General features: G+C 40.7%; 1 protein-coding gene across 1 annotated transcript; it reads left to right on the top strand.

Moving 5' to 3' along the window:
• The first annotated feature begins 4,528 nt into the window (after window positions 1-4,528).
• LOC139372862 (zinc finger protein ZFP2-like) lies at window positions 4,529-23,780 on the top strand. Its single transcript, XM_071112713.1, has 5 exons — window positions 4,529-4,714; window positions 5,644-5,881; window positions 7,672-7,905; window positions 19,402-19,650; window positions 20,334-23,780. The coding sequence occupies exons 2-5, from the start codon at window positions 5,779-5,781 to the stop codon at window positions 21,233-21,235; spliced, it is 1,488 nt and encodes a 495-aa protein (XP_070968814.1). The 5' UTR covers window positions 4,529-4,714; window positions 5,644-5,778; the 3' UTR covers window positions 21,236-23,780.
• Window positions 23,781-24,377: the final 597 nt, after the last annotated feature.

Below are 24,377 nucleotides of genomic sequence, written 5' to 3'. Positions count from 1 at the left end.
GTTAACTCTTGGTAATTGTTTTCTGTGGGTGTCACCCGTTTCATGGGTGCATATATGTGCATATATGAATGCCCCCAATGCAATTTTGCGTTCTAAAACCGCCAGTGTGATTTCAAGTTTTTTTCTAGTTATTTTTTTACTTTTTAATATTTTTTTTAAAATAGGCAAGTCAGTTAAGAACAAATTCTAATTTAGAATTATAGGCCTATACCGGCCAAACCTGGAGGACGCTGGGCCAATTGTGCGCCACCCTATGAGACTAATTCATTATTGTAATTCCTTTTAAATTGAGTAACAACAATCGAACCATGTTTAGCGTTATCTAGTCCAGACATGGCATGATAACACTATTTTGTATCAGTTTGCGTGACTTTCAATGAGGGACTTTTATTTTGAGGGAGAACCGCAAATTCCACTATTGTGGCTAATCGTTATTGTAGCTATCTTCATATACGTAGGGACAAGCGGGTACCAGGGCTGTTTCCAGCAGATGGACGGAGACGTTGGCCACATTCCGATAGAAAAGTATTATGTAGAACAAACATGCCTCCGATTCTAAGGAATCATGTCAGTTATATTCAGAGCATTTCTATCTGCAACTTTCCAAAACGTTTTTGTTCTGAACATCCCCAGGCGAAACCCACTGAGCTATATACGAACCTGGAAAGCCTCACATATGAACGTGTGGTGGACTCCGCATCGTGCGCTTGTAAAATATTGTTTTGCACGTTCTTCACACACTCAGTTTGGCACAAAACCTTTCCCAAACGTGATAATACCTTGACGGGTGTGTTATCTAACATGTTATGTTCTTTCGATATTAGACCGTTTAAACGTGCTATTACATACCTGTAGTAATAAAGAGAAAAGGACAGCACAGTTCAGGCGTTTTCTTTATTGTAAAGAATGGCGTGCGCCTGCCGGAACTTCCTGTTCCCCCCACTACCACAGTGTTCCAAATAGCGACCTCTATTGGATTGATGGACTTACTACTTTTGTAGATGATCTTTATTTTCGGTGATTGTGGAGGCCAGGTCATGTGATGCAGCACTCCATCACTGTCCTTCTTGGTCAAATAGCACTTACACAGCATTGTCCTGTTGTTAATTTAAATTCCATGAATTAAACAAAATCATTATATTTACCCCCAAAACTACAATGATTCAGTAGGTCAATAAAGTTGCAGTACTCTAGCAGGTCTCACAGCTGCTTATGATTGACAAAACATGTTAGAGAATAGGTCCGATTTAGCTTTGTGATTCTCCTTTCAACTTCCTGTCTTGTTCAGCTTCAGAAAAACAGTAAATATGTCAATTGAAACATGTTTTTTTGGTAATTGATTGTGCAGAAGAGAAGAGTTTGACCAGTATAAATTCATGTACAACCTTCATTTTTTATTGGCAGATAAATTAAGCAGGTTTCAATTGTTATGCAAACATATTCATCATTAATGATTAAAAGAACAAATCTAGTTTTAAAATACAATTTAATAAACAAAAAGTATCCACCCAAACTAATGGTGAAAACTGATCATCACACCATCTCTATCTGATACATGTTGTGCCATCTCATTCTCACAGAAAACTGCAGAGGGAAGCAGTACCACCCAGTCAACCACCCTCACAGAGGATATTCAACCCTAAAGGCAAATCTAAGGTGCTCTAAATATCTTTAGAAGCTATCAAAACACACCAAAACTGACCAGGTGCATACTGATCACTAAAGTAAAGAGAGGCTAACATTCTATAACGCTCCCTTTCCTCTGCACAGCTCTCTCAAAGTGAGAAACAATAGGACTAAAATAGAGTGTGTTACAACTTCTTGATAATTAAGTGATGGAATTATTTTAATCTACACTAGTCAGAGAACTGATGAGGATTCTCACATGATGTATGTTGGTGTCTTTTTAAGTGGCCATGTTGAGAGAAACTCTTTCAACAGAGCAGGGGTAAAGCTTCTCTCCTGTGTGTATACGTTGGTGTTAAGTTGATCTGCTGAGAGAAAATATTCTCGCAGTCAGAACAGGAGTAGGGCTTCTCTCCAGTGTTGAATTATGAACTGTCAGAGCAGAGATACAGATTCTCTCCTGTGTGTATTTTTAGCTTTGATAGAATTGGGAAAATCTCCTCAATGTAGGCAGTGGTGAGACCTAGCTCTGATCTTCCTGCTGTTGCTCTCTGGATGTAGATAATGTCTCAATATGGTCTCCTGTGTGAACAACATCAGAAGAACAAGTCAGTTGGTGTGAAACACCAGAAGCTTGTTATTTTCAGGCTTTGGCTTCCTCTCTGCCTTTTCCCTGAAAAACAGATGCTTCCGGTGTTCGTTGACTCCGCTGAGGGTGCAGGTACCGAGACCAAAACCCCAAAGAGCAATGCAGAAGCACAGTGGCTAGTAAATACTTCCTAGAAGGAAGGAACCTATGAATAAATCTAGACAGCAACCAGGCTCCGAGCAGTGGCCGGGCTCTGGCTGGGTCACTCAAGGACATTACGAGACTTGCCCAGAAGCCCCTCCTGCTTTGTCTTGAATGTGTGTTTAGGGTTGTTGTCCTGTTGGATGGTGAACCTTCACCCCAGTCTGAAGTCCTGCGCACACTCTGGAGCAGTTTTTCATCAAGCATCTCTCTGACATCTACTGTCAACTGTGGGACCTTATTTAGACAGGTGTGTGCCTTTACAAAGCATGTCCAATCAATTGAATTTACCACAGGTGGACTCTAATCAAGTTGTAGAAACATCAAGGATAATCAATGGAAACAGGATGCACCAGAGCTCAATTTCAAGTCTGATAGCGAAAGGTCTGAATACTTATGTAAATAAGTATTTCTGTTTAAATTTGTTTTTTTGCAAACATTTCTAAAAACGTGTTTTCTTTAGTATTATGGGGTATTGTGTGTAGATTGCTGAGGAAAACGTTTTATTTAATACATTTTAGAATAAGGCTATAAAGTAACAAAATGTGGAAAAAGTCAAAGGGGTCTAAATACTTTCGAAAGCACTGTAGCTAATTTAGAAAAACGGGATTGTCTTCTTGTCCTCCTTTTTAATGTTACAAATAACAATGAATATCAACAACTCTGTCTCTGTTATATGTTTCGTTCTAGTAGGCATTTTCCCATCTTGGAGTCTGAACCCTTGTGGAAATCTGTCGTAGAGAAGAATAATGTATGACAATTTAGACACTACGTTACCCTATAGTAGTTATCATCATCATGCTTTCCATGGTTTAAGCCTATAGCTAGCTATGCCTTGCTAACTAGTTATTGTGTTATCCAGCTAGCAATAAAAGTGCATTCTAACACGAAAGATATGTATAACTAACCCAAGATTGACCACACCCTGTTTCCAATGGGGAACTTTTATTATGAAGGCAAGCCGTAAATTCCACTGATGTGGATAATCGTTATTGTGGCTAGCTTCACACAAAGGTGAGCCCAGCTAGCTAGCGAGTAGCGACCATATCATAGCTATTTGTCAGCTTCAGGTTAGGTAATTTAGCTAGCTACAGTAGCTAGTCAAGGTTAGAAAGCTACCTAGCTAATCCAAACAAAACTCAACATACTACATGGAAAGTATATTCTGTACAATGTGATATGGTAACTAGTTAGCAGGCCTAACAATAACGCCAGCTAACGTTAGCTAGCTACGGTTATGGCACTGCAGTTAGCTAGCAGGCCAAAATGCTAACTAACTTCCTCGTTCAGCAGAATTCATGTATCCCCAAAAGAAAACGAAACAAATTCAATGGAAAACGTAACTTTCTCTCTCCTGTCTTGACGTTTTTGTCTCGTCTTATAACACGTTTTTTTCTTTTGCGACAATCTACTAGACTATATACTAGATATTTATAGAATAAATCATACATAGTTTGATGTTTCTGTGATTTCAATAGATCTGTAACAAACGGTGAATTAGTTATTGTTTTATACAGTTTTAAATGACATTTGATAGATTTTTATGTATTTCTATCAAGTCAACTGGAAATTCTACTCAAAACAAAGGTTGTAAAAGTATGCTAGACATTTATAGAGTAAACCATATCTATTTTCATGTGACAATCAATGAATTAGTTATTGATTTTTGCCATTTTAAAAGTCTTTGGGCGAATGAATGAAATAAAACGAACTTTACATCGGTCTGCCTACTCATGTGATTAAAAAAAATATATATATATATATATATATATATATATATATATATATATATATATTATATATATTTAACAAGGCAAGTCATTTACAAACACATTTTTATTTACAATGACGGCCTACCAGGGAACAGTGGGTTAACTGCATTGTTCAGAGAGAGAGATTTTTACCTTGTCATGTCGAAGATTCGACACAGCAACATTTCAGTTACTTGCCCCGCTCTTACTCTAATAACTAGGCTACCTGTGATGCTGGGATAGATATGATACGCAGTGAGAGCTATTGTGAACACGCCATTGCAGTTATGATATTGATAAAATAATGGCCATGTTTCAAGAGTATCAGAATTGTCCACTTCTCTCATTGACTTCTCAAACCCAGGCTTGGTCTGCTTCACAAGCCTTATCTGAAGTCTCGCGTTTTTACGTCTCTGGGTTTAGAAACTGGTAGTGGGGAAACAGGAAGTTCCGCGCAGGCGCGCATCATTCTTCGCAATCAAGGAAACGCCAGAATTGTGCAGTCGAGACGACTACTTCTGTGTCCGTTTCAAATGTATTACTACTGGTATGTAATAGCACGTTCTAATATCGAAAGAACATGTCATAACATGCCATGCAACAAATACGTCAAGGTATTATCTCGTTTGATAAAGGTTTTATGTGCTATTTTTATGTCAAACCGTGTGAGTGAACGTGATAACTTGTCACATAGAGACTTTAGGTTAGTCTGAGGGGATGTATATAATTTCGTCAAGGTAATTTTTATTTATGATCAATTTATTTGAGATTTCTGGGTTCGTTTAACATGTCGTTTTTGGTTTTGTGTAAAATTCACGAGCTGGTAAAATAGCGGTTTCCACTCGGTCTGCATCAACGGACATCAGTGCAGGCAGTGAGGGTGCAGCAAGAGAGACAATTTTACGGTTTCACCACTGTTTTGGAGCTAAATGTAATGATTATCAGTTTTTTACATGTGTACTAATATTCAGACAAATCAAGTTATCTTTATCTATAAATGTTACTATGGTGTGAACGGAAATACTTTTTGATTGGAATAATACAGTGACAAGGTTATTCAGGAAAGTAGTACATCGTGCTGCCTACAACATACTGCAACCTTGTACTACATTTTTTTTGTCATTTATGTCAATTCAGGAAATCTACTATTGAGTAAGTGCTTTTAGAGTTGTGTAGCCTAATTTTAAAGTGTATACTTTGTCTAATGTGAATGAATTCGTGTTTTGTTGTGCTTAGCTACCAAATCTATTGAAATGAGATCAGTGCTTGACTTGAACAGGAGCTCACCGGAGCTGAGTATCGGCACCTCAAATTTCTACTGGTTGAGCTCATGTTCCTCTTATAGAATATTAGCTCAACAGTATTGTGGAGCTCCTGCACCTAAATATAAACAATATTTTTAGAGAATTAAGAAAGTGCCAGAACTGTCAAGACTAACTTTTGTATCTGTTTCTCTATTACTACTGGCTGACTCAGATTAGTCTGAGGCCGGTAACATCAACAGTGAGGACAAACCCAGCCTGCCTCTCTCCTTCCACACCGAGTCCAAATCTACAGTCACTGTGTCCTGATTGTGACAGTGGAGCCCAGTTTGCACTGCAGGATCCAGAGATGGCATCAGTGAAGCTGGAAGACTGCAGTCAAACACTGGAGATGAATGCCAACATTAAAGATGAAGAAGAGGAGGAGGAGATTGGGAAATCTGTTAGTCATGGTAAGAGCAGGTTCCATCTATCTAAGTTTGTTTCATTCCAACTTTCCACTGTGTATGAAAAGTTGCAGTAGAACTGTTTCATGATGAACTGTTTCAATGAGAAGGTAGATGATATTTCATGCTACTGAGACGTGCATGGTTTGACACCAGTATTGCCAGCATTTGTTTTATTAACTGGGCTATCTGGAGTGATCAGAGAGTAGACTAAAGAAGTGAAATAGACAAACTGCCAGTGTTTTAAAGTCCTATGAAATGAGTCTGTAGTTTCTAACTCTTGTGATAGTGAGTGGAGGATTTATGAGATGAGACTTATGAGATACTTTTAGATTAGTTTTATTCTCCTTTGTATTGCACAGCCTGCTGATATGAATACACACAGTACCAGACTACTGATATGAATACATACAGTACCAGCCTGCTGATATGAATACATACAGTACCAGACTACTGATATGAATACATACACTACCAGCCTACTGATATGAATACGTACAGTACCAGCCTACTGATATGAATACATACAGTACCAGACTACTGATATGAATACTACTGATATGAATACATACAGTACCAGACTACTGATATGAATACTACTGATATGAATACATACAGTGCCAGACTACTGATATGAATACATACAGTGGCAGACTACTGATATGAATACATACAGTACCAGACTACTGATATGAATACATACAGTGGCAGACTACTGATATGAATACATACAGTGCTAGACTACTGATATGAATACATACACTACCAGCCTACTGATATGAATACATACAGTACCAGCCTACTGATATGAATACATACAGTACCAGACTACTGATATGAATACATACAGTACCAGACTACTGATATGAATACTACTGATATGAATACATACAGTACCAGCCTACTGATATGAATACGTACAGTACCAGCCTACTGATATGAGCATTCAGAAAGTATTCAGACCCCTTGACTTTGTCCACATTTTGTTACGTTACAGCCTTATTTTAAAATGGGTTAAATAAGAAACGTCAATCTACACACAATATCCCATAATGACAAAGGAAACAGGTTTTTAGAAATGTTTTTACATTTATAAAAAAATAAAAACAGATACCTTATTTACATAAGTATTCAGACCCTTGGCTATGAGACTCGACATTGAGCTCGGGTGCATCTTGTTTCCATTGATCATCCTTGAGATATTTCTACAACTTGATTGTTGTCAACCTGTGGTAAATTCAATTGATTGGACATGATTTGGAAAGGCACACACCTGGCTATATAAGGTCCCACATTTGACAGTGCATGTCAGAGCAAAAACCAAGCCATGAGGTCGAAGGATTTAGAACCCCATGAAAGGAAATATTCACAAGCTGGTAAAATGGCGGCGCCACTCGTTCTGCGTCAACGGACTTCATCTGCAGAGGGAGACAATTTCCCGGTTGCACTACTGTGTTGTGTTTTTGAAGTAAAACCGTGAATACAAGGTTATTAAGGAAAATAGCACATCGTGCTGCCTAAAACAAACTGTAACCTTGTACTAAATGGTTTTTGAGTCTTGTATGTATTTATCTACTACAGGTTAAGTTGTAGCTCAAAGGTATTATTATGCACCTAAATATAAACAGTACCAGCACACAATGAGTTTCGGCAACTATTTCAGTCCAAGTCAAGCACTGAATTAGATAATTGAACAAGAACAAATATAACATATTTAATAAAGAATAAAGAAGGTGCCAGAACTGTCAAGACAATAACTTTTGTGTCTGTTTCTCTTCTACTACTTACCGACTCAGGTATGACGCCGGTAACGTCAACAGTGACGACAAACCCAGCCTGCCTCTCTCCTTCCACACTGAGTCCAAACCTACAGTCACTGGGTCCTGATTGTGACAGTGGAGCCCAGTTTGCTCTGCAGGATCCAGAGATGGCATCAGTGAAGGTGGAAGACTGCAGTCAAACACTGGAGCTGAATGTCAACATTAAAGATGAAGAAGAGGAGGAGAAGATTGGAGAATCTGTTTCTCATGGTAAGAGCAGGTTCTATCTATCTAAGTTTGTTGTTCATTCCAACTTCCCACTGAGTATGAAAAGTTGCAGTAGAACTGTTTCATGATGAACTGTTTCAATGAGAAGGTAGATGTTATTTCATGCTACTGACACTTGCATGGTTTGACACCAGTGTTTCCAGCATTTGTTTTATTCACTGGTCTATCTGGAGTGATCAGAGAGTAGACTAAAGAAGTGACAGAGACAAACTGCTGGTGTTTTAAAGTTCTATGAATATAGTCTGTAGTTTCTAACCCTTGTGATAGTGAGTAGAGGATGATATAGGTCATACTTTTCAAGACTTATGAGATACTTTAATAGTTTTTTATTCTCCTTTTGTATTGCACAGCCTTCTTACATGAATACGTACTGGTAGCCTAGTGGTCAGAACGTTGGGCCAGTAACCGAAAGGTTGCTGGATCGAATCCTTGAGCTGACAAGGTAAAAATATGTCATTCTGCCCCTGAGCATGGCAGTTAACACACTGAACCCCGGGCCCCAGAGCACGGCAGTTAACACACTGAACCCCGGGCCCCTGAGCACGGCAGTTAACACACTGAACCCCGGGCCCCTGAGCACGGCAGTTAACAGACTGAACCCCGGGCCCCAGAGCATAGCAGTTAACACACTGATCCTCGTGCTCCAGAGACATGGATGTCGATTCTGGCAGCTCCCCGCCCTTCTCTGATTCAGAGGTTGGGTTAAATGTGGAAGACACACTTCAGTTGAATGCATTCAGTTGTACAACTGACTAGGTATCCCCTCTCCCATTCAGGAAGAATTTAGACCCCTTGACTTTTCCCACATTTTGTTACGTTACAGCCTTATTCTAAAATGGATTAAAAAAAAAAAAAATCCTCATCAATCTACACACAATATCCCATAATGACCAAGCAAACACAGCTTTTGGAAATGTTTTCACATTTTCTAAAATTAAAAAAAACAAACAGTAATACCTTATTTATGTAAGTATTCAAATCCTTTGCGATGAGACTTAACATTGAGCTCAGGTGCATCCTGTTTCCATTGATAGTCCTTGAGATGTTTCTACAACTTGATTGGAGTCCACCTGTGGTAAATTCAATTGATTGGACATGATTTGTAAAGGTCTATGTAAGGTCCCACAGTTTACAGTGCATGTCAGAGCAAAAACCAAGCCATGAGGTCAACGGAATTGTCCATAGAGCTCCATGAAAGGAAATATTCACAAGCTGGTTAAATGGCGGTGCCCAGTCGGTCTGCGTCAACGGACTTCAGTGCAGGCAGTGAGGGTGCAGCAGGAGAGACCATTTTTACGGTTGCACTACTGTTTAGAATCTAAATGTAACAACTCGGTTTTCTACATGTGTAATAATATTCAGACACATTTGTCCGTAGAGCTCCATGAAAGGATTATGTCGAGGCACAGATCTGGGGGAGGGACCGATCTGGGGGAGGGACCGATCTGGGGGAGGGACCGATCTGGGGGAGGGACCGATCTGGGGGAGGGACCGATCTGGGGGAGGGACCAAAACATTACTGCAGTGTTTCTTTAAAAACATTTTTTTAACCTTTTATTTAACTAGGCATGTCGGTTAAGAACAGATATTTTTTTTACAATGGTGGCCTACCCCGACCTGACCCAGACTACGCTGGGCCACTTGCCAGCAGCCCTATGGGACTCCCAATCATGTCCAGTTGTGATATAGCCTGGAATCGAACTAGGGTCTGTAGGGATGCATCTTGCACTGAGATGCAGTGCCTTAGACCGCTGCACCACTCGGGAGCCCCTAGAAGGTCCCCAAGAACACAATGACTTCCATCAATCATTATTTGTATCTATCTATCTATCTATCTATCTATATATATATATATATATATATACAATTTTATTTTCTGTTGTTCCCCAACACGAAGATAGACGAACATAACAACCAAATAAATAAATAAAAAGTACGATATACAGTTGTAGATGATGTAGATTACGCTTCGACTAGAGTCAATATTCACAAAGAAAAGACAAAGAAAAAAGAGGTTTTTAGATTTTTTTTCATGAGATGCAGTGCTTCCAGCCCCTTGAAGCGTTGAAGGTCCCCAAGAACACAGTGCCCTCATCATTCTTTCCCCACATATACTTATTAGTTCCATGTAGAACAATTACAAAAATACAATTGTATTTTCTCTTTTCACCCACCCAACCCAAAGAGAGATGAAAACATAGCAACCAAACATAAAGAAATCCATTAATATAAATAAATAAAGTATAATATACAGTTGTAGATAATGCAGATTACTCTTCGACTTGAGCCAATATTCACATAAAATATAGAGAATATTCAGATTTACAGTTCCAATGCTTCTACAATATCATCAGTTTGCAAAAACTCATTAAACAGATCCCAAATATTATGACACTCTGGGGCTTTCTTCTTCACTATATAAGTGAAAAGAGTCAGACTTGATGTTAATTATTTTTACCAATGACCAAGTGAGGGGGAACTGACTTACTTCCAGTGGAGAGAAATTGAACGTCTAGCTTGTAATAGACAGAGGTCAACCATTTTATTTTCTCTCCTATGTAAAGATATATTATCTGGGTAAAGATTTAGGAGGCATAGTTTAGGGATTAGTGGTATTGGGGTAGAGGTCATCGCAGAGATCTTTGCTCCAAAACATTTATCTCAGAACATTCCTCCAGGCAATGATACAAGGTGCCTTGAACACACAAGTCTGGGGTATTCGGGTCAAATTTCTGAAGCTTAACAACGGTGATATCGGTTCTCATTATCCAATTGTATTGCAACAATCTCTGGCGGGTGTTTGTTGTCTGTATTTGAGCTCTACAGCATATCATACCCTGTACATTTCCAAACCTAAAAGTTTTTTTTATTTATTTATTTATATATTTCACCTTTATTTAACCAGGTAGGCCAGTTGTGAACAAGTTCTCATTTACAACTGCAACCTGGCCAAGATAAAGCAAAGCAGTGCGACACAAACAACAACACAGAGTTACACATGGGATAAACAAACGTACAGTCAATAACACAATAGAAAAATCTACATACAGTGTTTGAAAATGTAGTAAGATTAGGGAGGTAAGGCAATAAATAGGCCTTAGTGGTGAAATATTTACAATTTAGCATTAACACTGGAGTGATAGCTGTGCAGAAGATGAATGTGCAAGTAGAGATACTGGGGTGCAAAGGAGAAAAATAATAACAATGTTGGGTGGGCTATTTACAGATGGGCTGTGTTCAGGTGCAATGATTGGTAAGCTGCTCTGATATTTATTTTATTTTTATTTTTTATTTCACCTTTTTTTAACCAGGTAGGATAGTTGAGAACAAGTTCTCATTTGCAACGGCGACCTGGCCAAGATAAAGCATAGCAGTGTGAACAGACAACACAGAGTAAACAATTAACAAGTCAATAACACAGTAGAAAAAAAGGAGAGTCTATATACATTGTGTGCAAAAGGCATGAGGAGGTAGGCGAATAATTACAATTTTGCAGATTAACACTGGAGTGATAAATGATCAGATGGTCATGTACAGGTAGAGATATTGGTGTGCAAAAGAGCAGAAAAGTAAATAAATAAAAACAGTATGGGGATGAGGTAGGTAAAAATGGGTGGGCTATTTACCGATGGACTATGTACAGCTGCAGCGATCGGTTAGCTGCTCAGATAGCAGATGTTTGAAGTTGGTGAGGGAGATAAAAGTCTCCAACTTCAGCGATTTTTGCAATTTGTTCCAGTCACAGGCAGCAGAGAACTGGAACGAAAGGCGGCCAAATGAGGTGTTGGCTTTAGGGATGATCAGTGAGATACACCTGCTGGAGTGCATGTTACGGGTGGGTGTTGCCATTGTGACCAGTGAACTGAGATAAGGCGGAGCTTTACCTAGCATGGACTTGTAGATGACCTGGAGCCAGTGGGTCTGGCGACGAATATGTAGCGAGGGCCAGCCGACTAGAGCATACAGGTCGCAGTGGTGGGTGGTATACGGTGCTTTAGTGACAAAACGGATGGCACTGTGATAAACTGCATCCAGTTTGCTGAGTAGAGTGTTGGAATCAATTTTGTAGATGACATCACCGAAGTCGAGGATCGGTAGGATAGTCAGTTTTACTAGGGTAAGTTTGGCGGCGTGAGTGAAGGAGGCTTTGTTGCGGAATAGAAAGCCGACTCTAGATTTGATTTTGGATTGGAGATGTTTGATATGAGTCTGGAAGGAGAGTTTACAGTCTAGCCAGACACCTAGGTACTTATAGATGTCCACATATTCAAGGTCGGAACCATCCAGGGTGGTGATGCTAGTCAGGCGTGCGGGTGCAGGCAGCGAACGGTTGAAAAGCATGCATTTGGTTTTACTAGCGTTTAAGAGCAGTTGGAGGCCACGGAAGGAGTGTTGTATGGCATTGAAGCTCATCTGGAGGTTAGTTAACACAGTATCCAAAGAAGGGCCAAAAGTATACAGAATGGTGTCTACGTAGAGGTGGATCAGAGAATCACCAGCAGCAAGAGCGACATCATTGATGTATACAGAGAAGAGAGTCAGCCCGAGTATTGAACCCTGTGGCACCCCCATAGGGACTGCCAGAGGTCTGGACAACAGGCCCTCCGATTTGACACACTGAACTCTGAGAAGTAGTTGGTGAACCAGGCGAGGCAGTTGTTTGAGAAAGCAAGGCTGTTGAGTCTGCCGATAAGAATGAGGTGATTGACAGAGTCGAAAGCCTTGGCCAGGTCGATGAAGACGGCTGCACAGTACTGTTTTTTTTATCGATGGTGGTTATGATATCGTTTAGGACCTTGAGTGTGGCTGAGGTGCACCCGTGACCAGCTCGGAAACCGGATTGCATAGTGGAGAAGGTACGGTGGGATTCAAAATGGTCTGATTTTTTTCTGTTAACTTGACTTTCGAAGACTTTAGAAAGGCAAGGTAGGCCGACACGAAACACAGACCTTATTTGAAGTGTTTCTAAAATCCTCTGAGAAAAATGAATGGAACCATTTCCTTGTTTGACTGCTAGGTTTTATGGGTATTATGATATATACTCTATTGATATGCAGCTACCCAACGCTAGAGGGGTGTGGAGATACGTGGGGCAGCAGGTAGCCTAGTGGTTAGCGCTTTGGGCCAGTAACCAAAAGGTTGCTGGATCAAATCCCTGAGTTGACAAGGTAAAAATCAGATGTTCTGCCCCTGAACAAGGCAGTTAACCCTCTGATCCCTGGTAGCTCATCATTATCAATAAGAATTGGTTCTTAACTGACTTTCCTAGCTAAATAAAAACTTTTTTTTTTAATGGCGAACAAAAAAAAGAGGAATGGGGGATTGCAGAAGCCTTCTGGAAGATTTGATGGAGAAGATGGTGGACCAGAAAATAAGGAGAGTAGTGGAATATGGAATGGAGGATCACACAGAGCCTTTAGAATGGAGGATCACACAGAGCCTTTAGAATGGAGGATCACACAGAGCCTTTAGAATGGAGGATCACACAGAGCCTTTAGAATGGAGGATCACACAGAGCCTTTAGAATGGAGGATCACACAGAGCCTTTAGAATGGAGGATCACACAGAGCCTTTAGAAGAGCTACAAGAGGAAAGTGAACGTGACAAGAGGATGAATGAACTGCGATGGACAGTGCTATGATGACCCCTGAGAAGGAGCTGAGTGTAGAGGGAAGTTGAGATGGTGAAGGTAACTCTGAGTGGACTCATAATGATTTCTCCGATATCCAGAGGTAGCGGGTGCTCCGGATTTCACGATTGGGGACAAGAATTTTGACTCTAATTGCTCTCCGGGAACAGGGCGGCATTGAAAGGAGTGATAATGGGACTAAGTTTATGTGTTGAGGAGGAGCAGTTGAAATGGAAGGTTCCAGGTGTCTGTGATGCCAGTGTTTTGCTGAGTAGTAGATCCAGTGTAGAGCTTTGGGAAACAAGAGAATACTTTGTCATGTGGACTTTTGCAATTTTGTATTAATTATGTTGTCGCGATACGAAACCTTCAGCCCCGCCCCTTGGCCGGCAGCGGGGTGCTAGAGGTGGTTAGCGTCCCGTTCCCTGGATTGGACAGGGCACTATAGATACTTCAGGTTATCTCGGTATAACCAGGACCACTCGCGTAGCCCTGCCTCTCCTTCTATATTGAAGCGTTGTCCGCGTAGAGAGGTCTTTTGCCTTGTCACTCTCAACGGTCTAGCTCTAGCTGGGATGTGTGAACCCCACGTTTATCCTCTAGACTCTTGGTTTCACCACGAATTGGTCCCTGAGTTGTTATTAAGCACTATTCCCACCAGTCTCTATATGATTTCCCTGTGGTTGAGTATTTCCCCTCTGTGATGTATCTAGTTTAAAGTGTGAAGACCTTTAGTCAACTTAGTCTCACTACTCTGCCCGTCGGCTATGTATAGCTTGGAAAATAAAACTTAGATAGATCGATAAGACAATTAAATGAATCACTACTGGACACACCTTCCTCCTTGACTTTTAAAGGTAACTCATTCAATCATAGAGCATTGATCCCCGTTTCCAGTGTCCCGGTAGCGGGGAGTGTCAGAGTTGTTATCTCCCTGTTAACTGTCTGTTAACTGTCTTTGAGAGAACCTTTTACTCGAGACAAAATAAGACTACCGTTTATTTTTTGAAAACACTCTGTTTTTTGTCTTTTACAATCAAACACACATCAAAATACACAATTTGTTGCTCAGTCACACACAACGTTAATCAAAAACATGCAAATGCCTTAATGCTCTAAATGCCTGGTGCAATGATAACACTTATCTCTAATAAAATATTCAACTTCAACTTAATTACCTTTAATAGATGACAGGGAGACCCACGAGATCAGGAGTGGTGTTTCAATTGGTCAGAGTTCTGAGAATTTAGTTTATGTATCGATCTCTCCTATGAGGAATCGTTGGTTCAACTAAATTTCGAGATTCAAGTTAGACTGAGTTCTCTAACCTGCCTCTCAGGTTGGATAGTATTGTCAAATAACCTGAAACCGCGATTCCAGGGCAAGGCACTGTGATACAACAGTACACGTGTCACTGGGTCAGTCGGAGACAGAGTCGATTCGACCAATTTTCCAACCGTTCTCAGCAGGTGGTAATTCTGCCGTTGATCTACCGCAGTGTCTGGGGCAAGCAACCCGGCCGGTGCTACAGTGTTCCTCGGTCAATTAAGACTTTGTCACAACGGTACACTCGGTCCAAACGGTACACTCGGTCCACCTCACAAGAGTGGCTAGTAGGTACCTTGGCAGCAGCCACTGGGGATCCCTGATGTCAACAGAATGGTGGGGTTATGGTATGGGCAGGCATAAGCTACAGACAACAAACACAACTGCATTTTATAAATGGCAATTTGAATGCACAGAGATACCATGACACGATCCTGAGGCACATTGTCCTGCCATTCACCCGCCTCCATCACCTCATGTTTCAGCGTGACAATGTGCAGCCCCATGTCGCAAGGATCTGTACACAATTGAAACACAGGGTCAACTGGTCGATAGGTAAACGGACTCTTACCCTGGTATCCAGCAAGTTAGAATCTTTAAGTAATTTGAGTCAGGTGGCAATTACCCGAAGTCAAATGGTTGTCTAAATGAATTCAGAATTCAAGAAGTCAGACGCCCAAGTAATGGCAAATGTCTCTTTATATACCTTTTGATCACCGCTCAAGTCCCACTTGTGGTTTCTGCACTACTGTGCCTCATAGGCATCCTCTAACCGCAGCAAGACAGTACATATATGGTCTTCCCCTTAAGGCGGTGCCGTTTACTCTATTAGCAGTGCTTCAAGCAGTTTCTCCCATTCTGCAGCTGCGTCAGATGGTGGAGGCCGTTCTTCCTGGTACCATGTTGTTGAGGTGGGTGGTTGACTGGCGCCCTCTTCTGGTGACTGTGACCACTCTGGTAGCTCATCAGACCTGCTCATGTCTAACTGTACTGGTGGTACATAGGGTAGTGGCAGTGGGAGGGGGGCAGGAGGGAGATCCATGTTGCGTTTCACTACAATGTATTAATGAATTGAATGTATGTAGGCTGTGGAATCCCTCACACCAGTACAGTAGGTGGAGGTGTATGCAGCTAAAAGTTGGGTGTGATCCTCTAACCAAATCCCCAAAAAGGACGCAAATGCACATCACTTGACCCGTATGGAGAATGTAAAAACGGAGAAAAGTTTCTCTATTATTGATGTTTGATGAAGAGTATCTACCACCCTATGTAAAGCTGGGATATATAAGATACCCCATAAGAGAGTTGGTGTAAAACCTGATGCACGTAAGAAATGTTAAGGGTTTGGCCACATGTCAAATGTTTGCAGACAGACATTTTTTATTGAAGAGTTTGTGAATTTAAAATGTTGCATCTGTGATGGGGATCATATTACCGAATTCCCAGAGTGCCCTGTTAGGGTGAATGAGGTTGATGTGTCAAGGATCATGTCTGTACAGCAAATCTCCTATGTGGAGGTGGTGAAGAGAGTTATAGGGGCAAGAGGCCACAGTTCTATAGAAGATATGGAGGTGGATGCACCTCAACCAGTTGTAAATGTTTAAGTCAATCAAGTGATCTGGATACACTTATTGTGAAGAAGGTGGATATTTTAGTATTCATAGCCACAGTTATTAATTGTACTGCACAAGACGTCCAAGAAGCTGGACATCATTATATCTGCAGCTGAGAAGTTTCTGGGCCTCCAAGACTACAAGGACTACTGTCACCAGATAATGTTCTGCTCTTACAGGATCCTTCTCAGCCTGTGTAGGGACCTGGTTAGAACAGAAAAGCAGGCTGATTTAGTTTAATTTATATTTCCTTATTATAGTTTGTATGAAAAATAAAACTGTATGCACAGAACAAACATATTAATGCAACATGTAAAGTGTTGGTCCCATGTTTCATGATGTGAAATAAAAGACTCCAGAAATGTTCCATTTACATCCCTGTTAGTGAGCATTTCTCCTTTGCTAAGATAATCCATCCACCTGACAGGTGAGGCATATCAAGAAACTGATTAAATAGCATCATTACACAGGTGCACCTTGTGCGGGGGACAAGAGTGGCTAGTAGGTACCTTGGCAGCAGCCACTGGGGATCCCTGATGTCAACAGAGTGCCCCATGGTGGGGTTATGGTATAGGCAGGCATAAGCTACAGACAACAAACACAACAGCATTTTATCAATGGCAATTTGAATGCACAGAGATACCATAACACAATCCTGAGGCACATTGTCCTGCCATTCATCCGCCTCCATAACCTCATGTTTCAGCGTGACAATGTGCAGCCCCACGTCGCAAGGATCTGTACACAATTGAAAATGCTGAAAATGTCCCAATTCCATGGCCTGCATACTCACCAGACATGTCTCCCTTTGAGCATGTTCGAGATGATCCGGATTGACGTGTACGACAGCTTGTTCCAGTTCCCTCCAATATCCAGGCATTTCACACAGCCATTGAAAAGGAGTGGGACAACATTCCAGATGCCACAATCAACAGCCTGAATAACTCTATGTAAAGGAGACGTGTCCCAGAGGAGGCGGCAGCAGCTACCCACTTCTCTAGTGCTTAATGTGTAAATTGGGAGGTGCCGGAACCAAAAGTGAGCCTAAGAGGGGGGTTGACCTGGGGGGCTCTGAGGTACCAGAACACATAAAAAACAAATGACAGACTACTTTGACACTGACAAACAGAATCTGAGATCAATATAAACGACCTTGTCTCTAATCCATCAGTAGCCTAGGCCAGGTGTGAGGAGAAACACATTGTACAATATGAGGAATTCATATGCCACGAGGTAGGATACCTAATCCTGGCAAATGGGTCCCGGAAACAAAACTGAGAGGTGCTGGAGGATCCGGCAACAAATTAAGCACCACCCTTCTCATATAATGGGGTTGGGCCATCCCAAGAATCCCTGAATGCACGGATGGTTGCACCAAAGATTCTTTATAACTAAACCTAGATAGACCACAACCAGTCATTTCCAATGGGAACAGATGAGTCATAGCGGGCAGAGCCAAGCACGAGCTAGCGAGATCTTATTGCCGCGTTCTAGAACACATCTGCATATTTCTGTTAGGCAATGCCTCCTCTGTGAAGTGCTCATGTGCAATTACTCAATTCGCCTTTACATTCCTTCTGAACAACGCAATTTAAAAAATAATAATATACTTTTGCAAAGGGTAAAATCCATAAAACTTAGTCCTCTCTGTTCATAACTTAATTTAGTTTTGGGAACAGAACTGTATTAAGATCAGATGTTTCATTGATTAAAACATTTGCAGAAAATCGGCCAAAATACATCTCGTTCCGTCTTCTCCCACTGCCTGTCAGCGGGCTTCCTCTCACTACCATATTTGGCAGTGAGTGGAAACGTTAAGCGGATTCTTCACATTTATACATCTGGTGAAATATCTGTCTCCTTGTTCAATCTGTGGCTGCACTGTGGTAGTGGGGGAACAGGAAGTGGGGAACAGGGCACAGGGCACGCACCATTCTTCAGAATAAATAAAGCGGCAGAACTCTAATGTTAAGAAGATAACATTTGTGTCCTTTTCTATTTATTACTACAGGTATGTAATAGCAGGTTTAAACTTCCTGATATTAGAAGAACATGCGAGGTAACAAATCCTTTAAGGTATTAACACGTTTGGTAAAGGGTTGATGTGTTATTTTTGTGTCAAACCAAGTGAAGAACGTGATAACTCTTTTACAAGCCACATATCTAGAGACTTTGGGTTTGTCTAAGTGGATGTACGTAATTTTCTCAAGGTCATTTCGTAAATAATCAATTTATTTGAGATTTCTGAGTTCGTTTGGCATGTTATTGGTTTTATCACGAGCTGGGAAAACCGCAGCGGCCACTCTGTCTGCGTCAAAAATACATTTTTATATAGTCATTTTCAGACACATTCCATTTCTATCTTTGTCTATAAATTGTTAATATGATGTGAACGGGAAATACAATTGTTTTTTGATTTGAAATAATACAGTGAAGTGAAGGTTATTCAGGAAAATAGTACATAGTGCTGCCTAAAACATACTGCAACCTTGTACTAAATGGTTTTTGAGTCGTTTATTAATTTATGAAAATCCAAGAAATCTACTATAGGTTAAGTTTAGTTACATTGTGTAGCGTGTACTTTGTCTAATTTTGAATGAATGCATGTTTTGTTGTCAATGCTTACCTACCTGATCTATTGAAATGAGATGGACAGGAGCTCACTGGAGTGGAGTACCAGCACCTCAATGTTCTACTGCTTGAGCTCATGTTCCTCTTATAGAATATTAGCTCAACAGTATTGTGGAGCTGCTGCACCTAAATATAAACAGTATCGGCACCTATTTCAGTCCAAGTCAAGCACTGAATTAGATAATTGACCACAAACATGTTTTAATATTTTAATAGAGTATAAAGAAAGTTCCAGAACTGTTAAGACAACTTTTTGTCTGTTTCTCATTGTTACTACAGGACAACTAGAATTAAGTCTGAGGCCGACAACATCAATAGTGAGGACAAACCCAGCCTGCCTCTCTCCTTCCACACTGAGTCCAAATCTACAGTCACTGGGTCCTGATTGTGACAGTGGAGCCCAGTTTGCACTGCAGCATCCAGAGATGGCATCAGTGAAGCTGGAAGACTGCAGTCAAACACTGGAGCTGAATGTCAACATGAAAGATGAAGAAGAGGAGGAGAAGATTGGGACATCTGTTTCTCATGGTAAGAGCAGATTCTGTTATTTATTCGAACTTCCCACTGTGTATTAAAAGTTGCTGTAGAGCTGTTTCATGATGAACTGTTTCAATGAGAAGGTAGATGTTATTTCATGCTACTGAGACTTGGTGGTTTGACACCAGTAACGGGAATGTTTTATTCACTGGGCTGTCTGGAGTGATCAGATAGGAGACTAAAGAAGGGAAGTTGACAAACTGCCAGTGTTTTAAAGTTCTATGAAATTAGTATTTTTTTAACCTATTATTTAACTAGGCAAGTCAGTTAAGAACAAATGATTATTTACATTGTCAGCCTGGTTACTAACCCTTGTGATAGTGAGTGGATGATATTGCTCATAATTTTCATGACTTTCACCCACTTTTAAAACAGTTTATTCCCTTTTGTATTGTACAGCCTACTGATATGAATACATATGTTACCCGGTACAGCCAGAAGAGGACTGGCCACCCATTTGAGCCTGGTTTCTCTCTACGTTTCTTCCTAGTTTCCTGCTTGCTGGGGAGTTTTTCGTGGCCACTTTGCTTCTACAACTGCATTGCTTGCGCTTTGGGGATTAAGGCTGGGTTTCTGTAAAGCAATTTGTGACAACTTCTGATGTAATAAGGGCTACATAAAATAGATGTGTATATCACACCAACTGACTGGTTCTTCTGATGTTGTTCACACAGGAGACCGTGTTGAGACATTCTCTACATCCAGAGAGCAACAGCAGGAAGATCACAAAGCGAAGAGGTCTCACCACTGCCCACATTGTGAGGAGATTTTCCCATTTCTGTCAAAGCTTAAAATACACCTAGAAATACACACAGGAGTGAATCGGTATTCCAATACTGATGGTGGGAAGAATTTCACATCATTAAAGGCTCTGACAGTTCATCAGAGAGTGCATAGAGGAGAGAAGCCTTACTCCTGCTCTGACTGTGCAAAATGCTTCACAACATCAACTGAGCTAAAAGTTCATCGCCGAACACACACAGGAGAGAAGCCTTACTCCTGCTCTGATTGTGGAAAGAGTTTCTCTCAACTGGGCACCTTAAAACAACATGAACGTATACACACAGGAGAGAAGCCTTACTCCTGCTCTGACTGTGGGAAGAGTTTCTCTGTACTGGACCACTTAAAAACACATGAACGTATACATACGGGCGAGAAGCCTTACTCCTGCTCTGACTGTGTAAAATGCTTCACAACGTCAACTGAGCTAAATGTTCATCAGAGAACACACACAGGAGAGAAGCCTTACTCCTGCTCTGATTGTGTAAAATGCTTCACAACATCAACTAGGCTAAAAGTTCATCAGAGAACACACACAGGAGAGAAACCTTACTTCTGCTCTGACTGTGGGGTGAGTTTCTCTCTACTGGGCCACTTAAAACGACATGCACGGATACACACAGGAGAGAAGCCTTACACCTGCTCTGACTGTGGAAAGAGTTTCTCTCTACTGTGCCACTTAAAACGACATGCACGGATACACACAGGAGAGAAGCCTTACTCCTGCTCTGATTGTGTAAAATGCTTCACAACATCAACTGGGTTAATAGTTCATCAGAGAACACACAAAAGTTAAGCTTTACTCTTCTTTGAATATGGGAAGAGTCTCTGAACTGAACCACTTAAAATAACATGAACATATACACAGGAGAGAAGCCTTACTCCTGCTCTGACTGTGGAAAGCGTTTCTCTCGAGTGGGCCAGTTAAAATGACACCAAGGTAAACATAAAGGAAATAGGCCTTACCCCTGATCTGACTAGAAAATGTTTTAAAACAGCTGAATGTTTTAAAACAGCTGAGCTAAAAAGTCACCAGAGAACACACATAGGAGAGAAGCCGTACTTCTGCTCTCATTGTGGCAAGAGTTTTTCCCGATTGGGTAATGTAAAAACACACCAACGGATACACACTTGAGAGAAGCCTGATCACTGCACTGACTGTGAGAAGAGATTATACAGATTGGGCCATTTAAAACGACACCAATGTATACATAGAGAGAAGACTCATCAGTTCTCTCAGACCAGCTAAGATTAGACACTCCACTTAATTCTCAACTCATTAAGTAATTGGCAACGTTGAATTGGATCAAATGACAAGTGTAGAACACTCTATTGTAATCCTATAGTTTCTCACTGTGAGAGAACAATGCAGAGGAAAGCGAGCGTTATAGAATGTCAGCCTCTACTTTACTGATCAGTGCGCACCTTGTCAGTTTTGGTGTGTTTTGTTAGTTTCTACTGTAAAGATAGAGATTAATTTACGGTTGAATATCCTCTGTGAGACGTCTCACACTGGAGTCTGATGGTTGACTGGGTGGTACTGCTTCCCTCTGCAGGTTTCTGCGGGAATGAGCTAGGAGACACAACATACTCTGAGTGTACAAAACATTACGGACACCTGTTCTTTTCATGACATAAACTGACCAGGTGAATCCAGGTTAAAAGCTATGATCGTTAATAATGTAGTTTTTGTGTATTTATTATGGATCCTCATTAGCTTTCAGCAAAAATCAACAAACTGCTATTGCAGTGGGCTAAGGAATGAAAACACTGGACACTAGAAAATTGGAAAACTATTGCCTGGTCTGATGAATCCCTGTTCCTGCTGTTTCACGCTGATGGGAGGACTGGGGTATGGAGGAAACCACGAGGACATACATCCAGTGGTGGAAAAAGTACCTTAATAGAAAATGACTCAATTAAAAGTGAAAGTCACCCAGTAAAATACTACTGGAGTAAAAGTCTAGAAGTATTTGATTGTAAATATACTTAAGAATCAAAAGTAAAAGTATGAATAATTTCAAATTCCTTAAAATTAAGCAACTGTGTTGTTTTTTATATATTACAGATAGCCAGGGGCAGACTCCAACACTCAGACATCATTTACAAACTAAGCATTTGTGTTTAGTGAGTCTGCCAGATCAGAGGCAGTAGGGATGACCAGGGATGTTATCTTGATAAGTGTGTGAACTGGACCATTTCCTGTCCTGCTAATCATAAAAATGTAACGAGTACTTTTGGGTGTCAGAGACAATGTATGGAGTAAAAAGTGCGTTATTTTATATTGGAATTTGGTGACATAAAAGTTGTCAACAATATGAATAAATGTAATATGTATATAAATATAAAAATATAAATAGTAAAGTAAAGATACAACTAAAGTAGTTCTTTAAATAATTTATTCTTAAATCCACTCCGTGTGTCAGCATTGCAGGCTGGTGGTGTGATGGTTGGGGTGTGTTTTCAGGGCACACATTGGGCCTCTTGATAAAAGTTGAGCAATGTTTGAATGCCACAGGATATCTAAATAATTACTGCCAATCAGGTGCATCCTTCATGGCAGCAGTGTATCCATCTGCAAATAGATTTTTTCAGCAGGATTACGCCACAAGGCTTGTCCAGGAATGGTTCCAAGAACATGACAGTGAATTCAGCTTACTGCAGTGGCCTGCCGAGTCACCAGATCTCAATCCAATTGTTCATCTGTGGGAGGAGATGGAACGAGCTATTCAGAGTAGAGATCCACTCCCAGCCAACCCAACATATCTGTGGGAAGCATTGGAGTCAACATGGGCCAGAATCCCTGTGGAACGCTCTCAACACCTTGGACATTGAGGATGTTCTGACGACAACGGGGGTGCAACTCCTAATGTTTAGTGTATATCAGAAAAGATGGTGTGATGATCCGTTTTCAGCATTAGTTTGGGTGGATTATTTAATATTACTAAACAACTTTTGTTTAATGATGAACAGGCTATGAATCATCTAATTGTGTTTATTAAATTGTATTTTAATAGTAGATTCATTATTTTAGTCATTGATGATGAATGTGTTTGAATAACTGTATTGAAGTTAATTGATCTGGCGGCAGGTAGCCTAGCGGTTAAGAGTGTTGGGCCATTAACTGAAAGGTTGCTGGTTTGAATCCCAAGCCTAGGTGAAAGATCTGTTATTGTGCCTTTGAGCAAGGCAATTATCTCTTCTTTGTCCTGTAAGTTGCTCCGGATAAGAGCATCTGCTAAATGACAAAAATGTAATGAAAAATGTTTGTACATGAATTTATGCTGGGCAACTGCTTTTTTTTCTCTTGTGTATAATTAAATGAAATAAACTGTTTGAAGTGAAGTACTGTATATACACACAATACACAACATTACCACTGTGTTTACCCTGGTCAGAGGGACAGGGCCATAGTAAGCTAGACTTTGCAGCTGCTGTTGTTAGTAGCCTACAGTTTCCATGCAATAACACATGTCAGATTGCTAATGATTAGGTGTATAGGCTGCTACATTTCTGCAAGAGTTTTTGCTTGTGTCTATCGGGAGTGATGTATTATCAGGCTTGCTAAAGAAGCTACTAGAGGGAAGTGGAGAGTGCGCCTTGAGCTTTGTGTGTTGTGTTGTGCCCGGCCTGCCCGACATGGTCAAGAGAGGCAAAGGGCATGCAGCAGCACTCCGAAGTGAAGACCTGTACAAAATTGTATGATTGTAGTACAATGAAGAAAATATAGCATGGTATTTTCGTGGAATGGTAGTGACCAAAAAAACATGTTTTCCATTGTACTGGGCCTAGAAACATAGAAGAAACTGCCAGATGTGTCATAATAGCCTGGAAGTAAAGCTGCACTGGGAGACACATTTGAAATGGAATACATTGAATACATTCAGCAGGGTGGAACAATCACAGTAAAACATGATTTAAATGTATTGTTGGAAGGG

The sequence above is a fragment of the Oncorhynchus clarkii genome, chromosome 18 (genome assembly GCF_045791955.1).
Source record: "Oncorhynchus clarkii lewisi isolate Uvic-CL-2024 chromosome 18, UVic_Ocla_1.0, whole genome shotgun sequence".
Lineage (NCBI taxonomy): Eukaryota > Metazoa > Chordata > Actinopteri > Salmoniformes > Salmonidae > Oncorhynchus > Oncorhynchus clarkii.
Note: the sequence above shows the minus strand (reverse complement) of the source record. Positions and strands in the feature narration are given on the sequence as shown.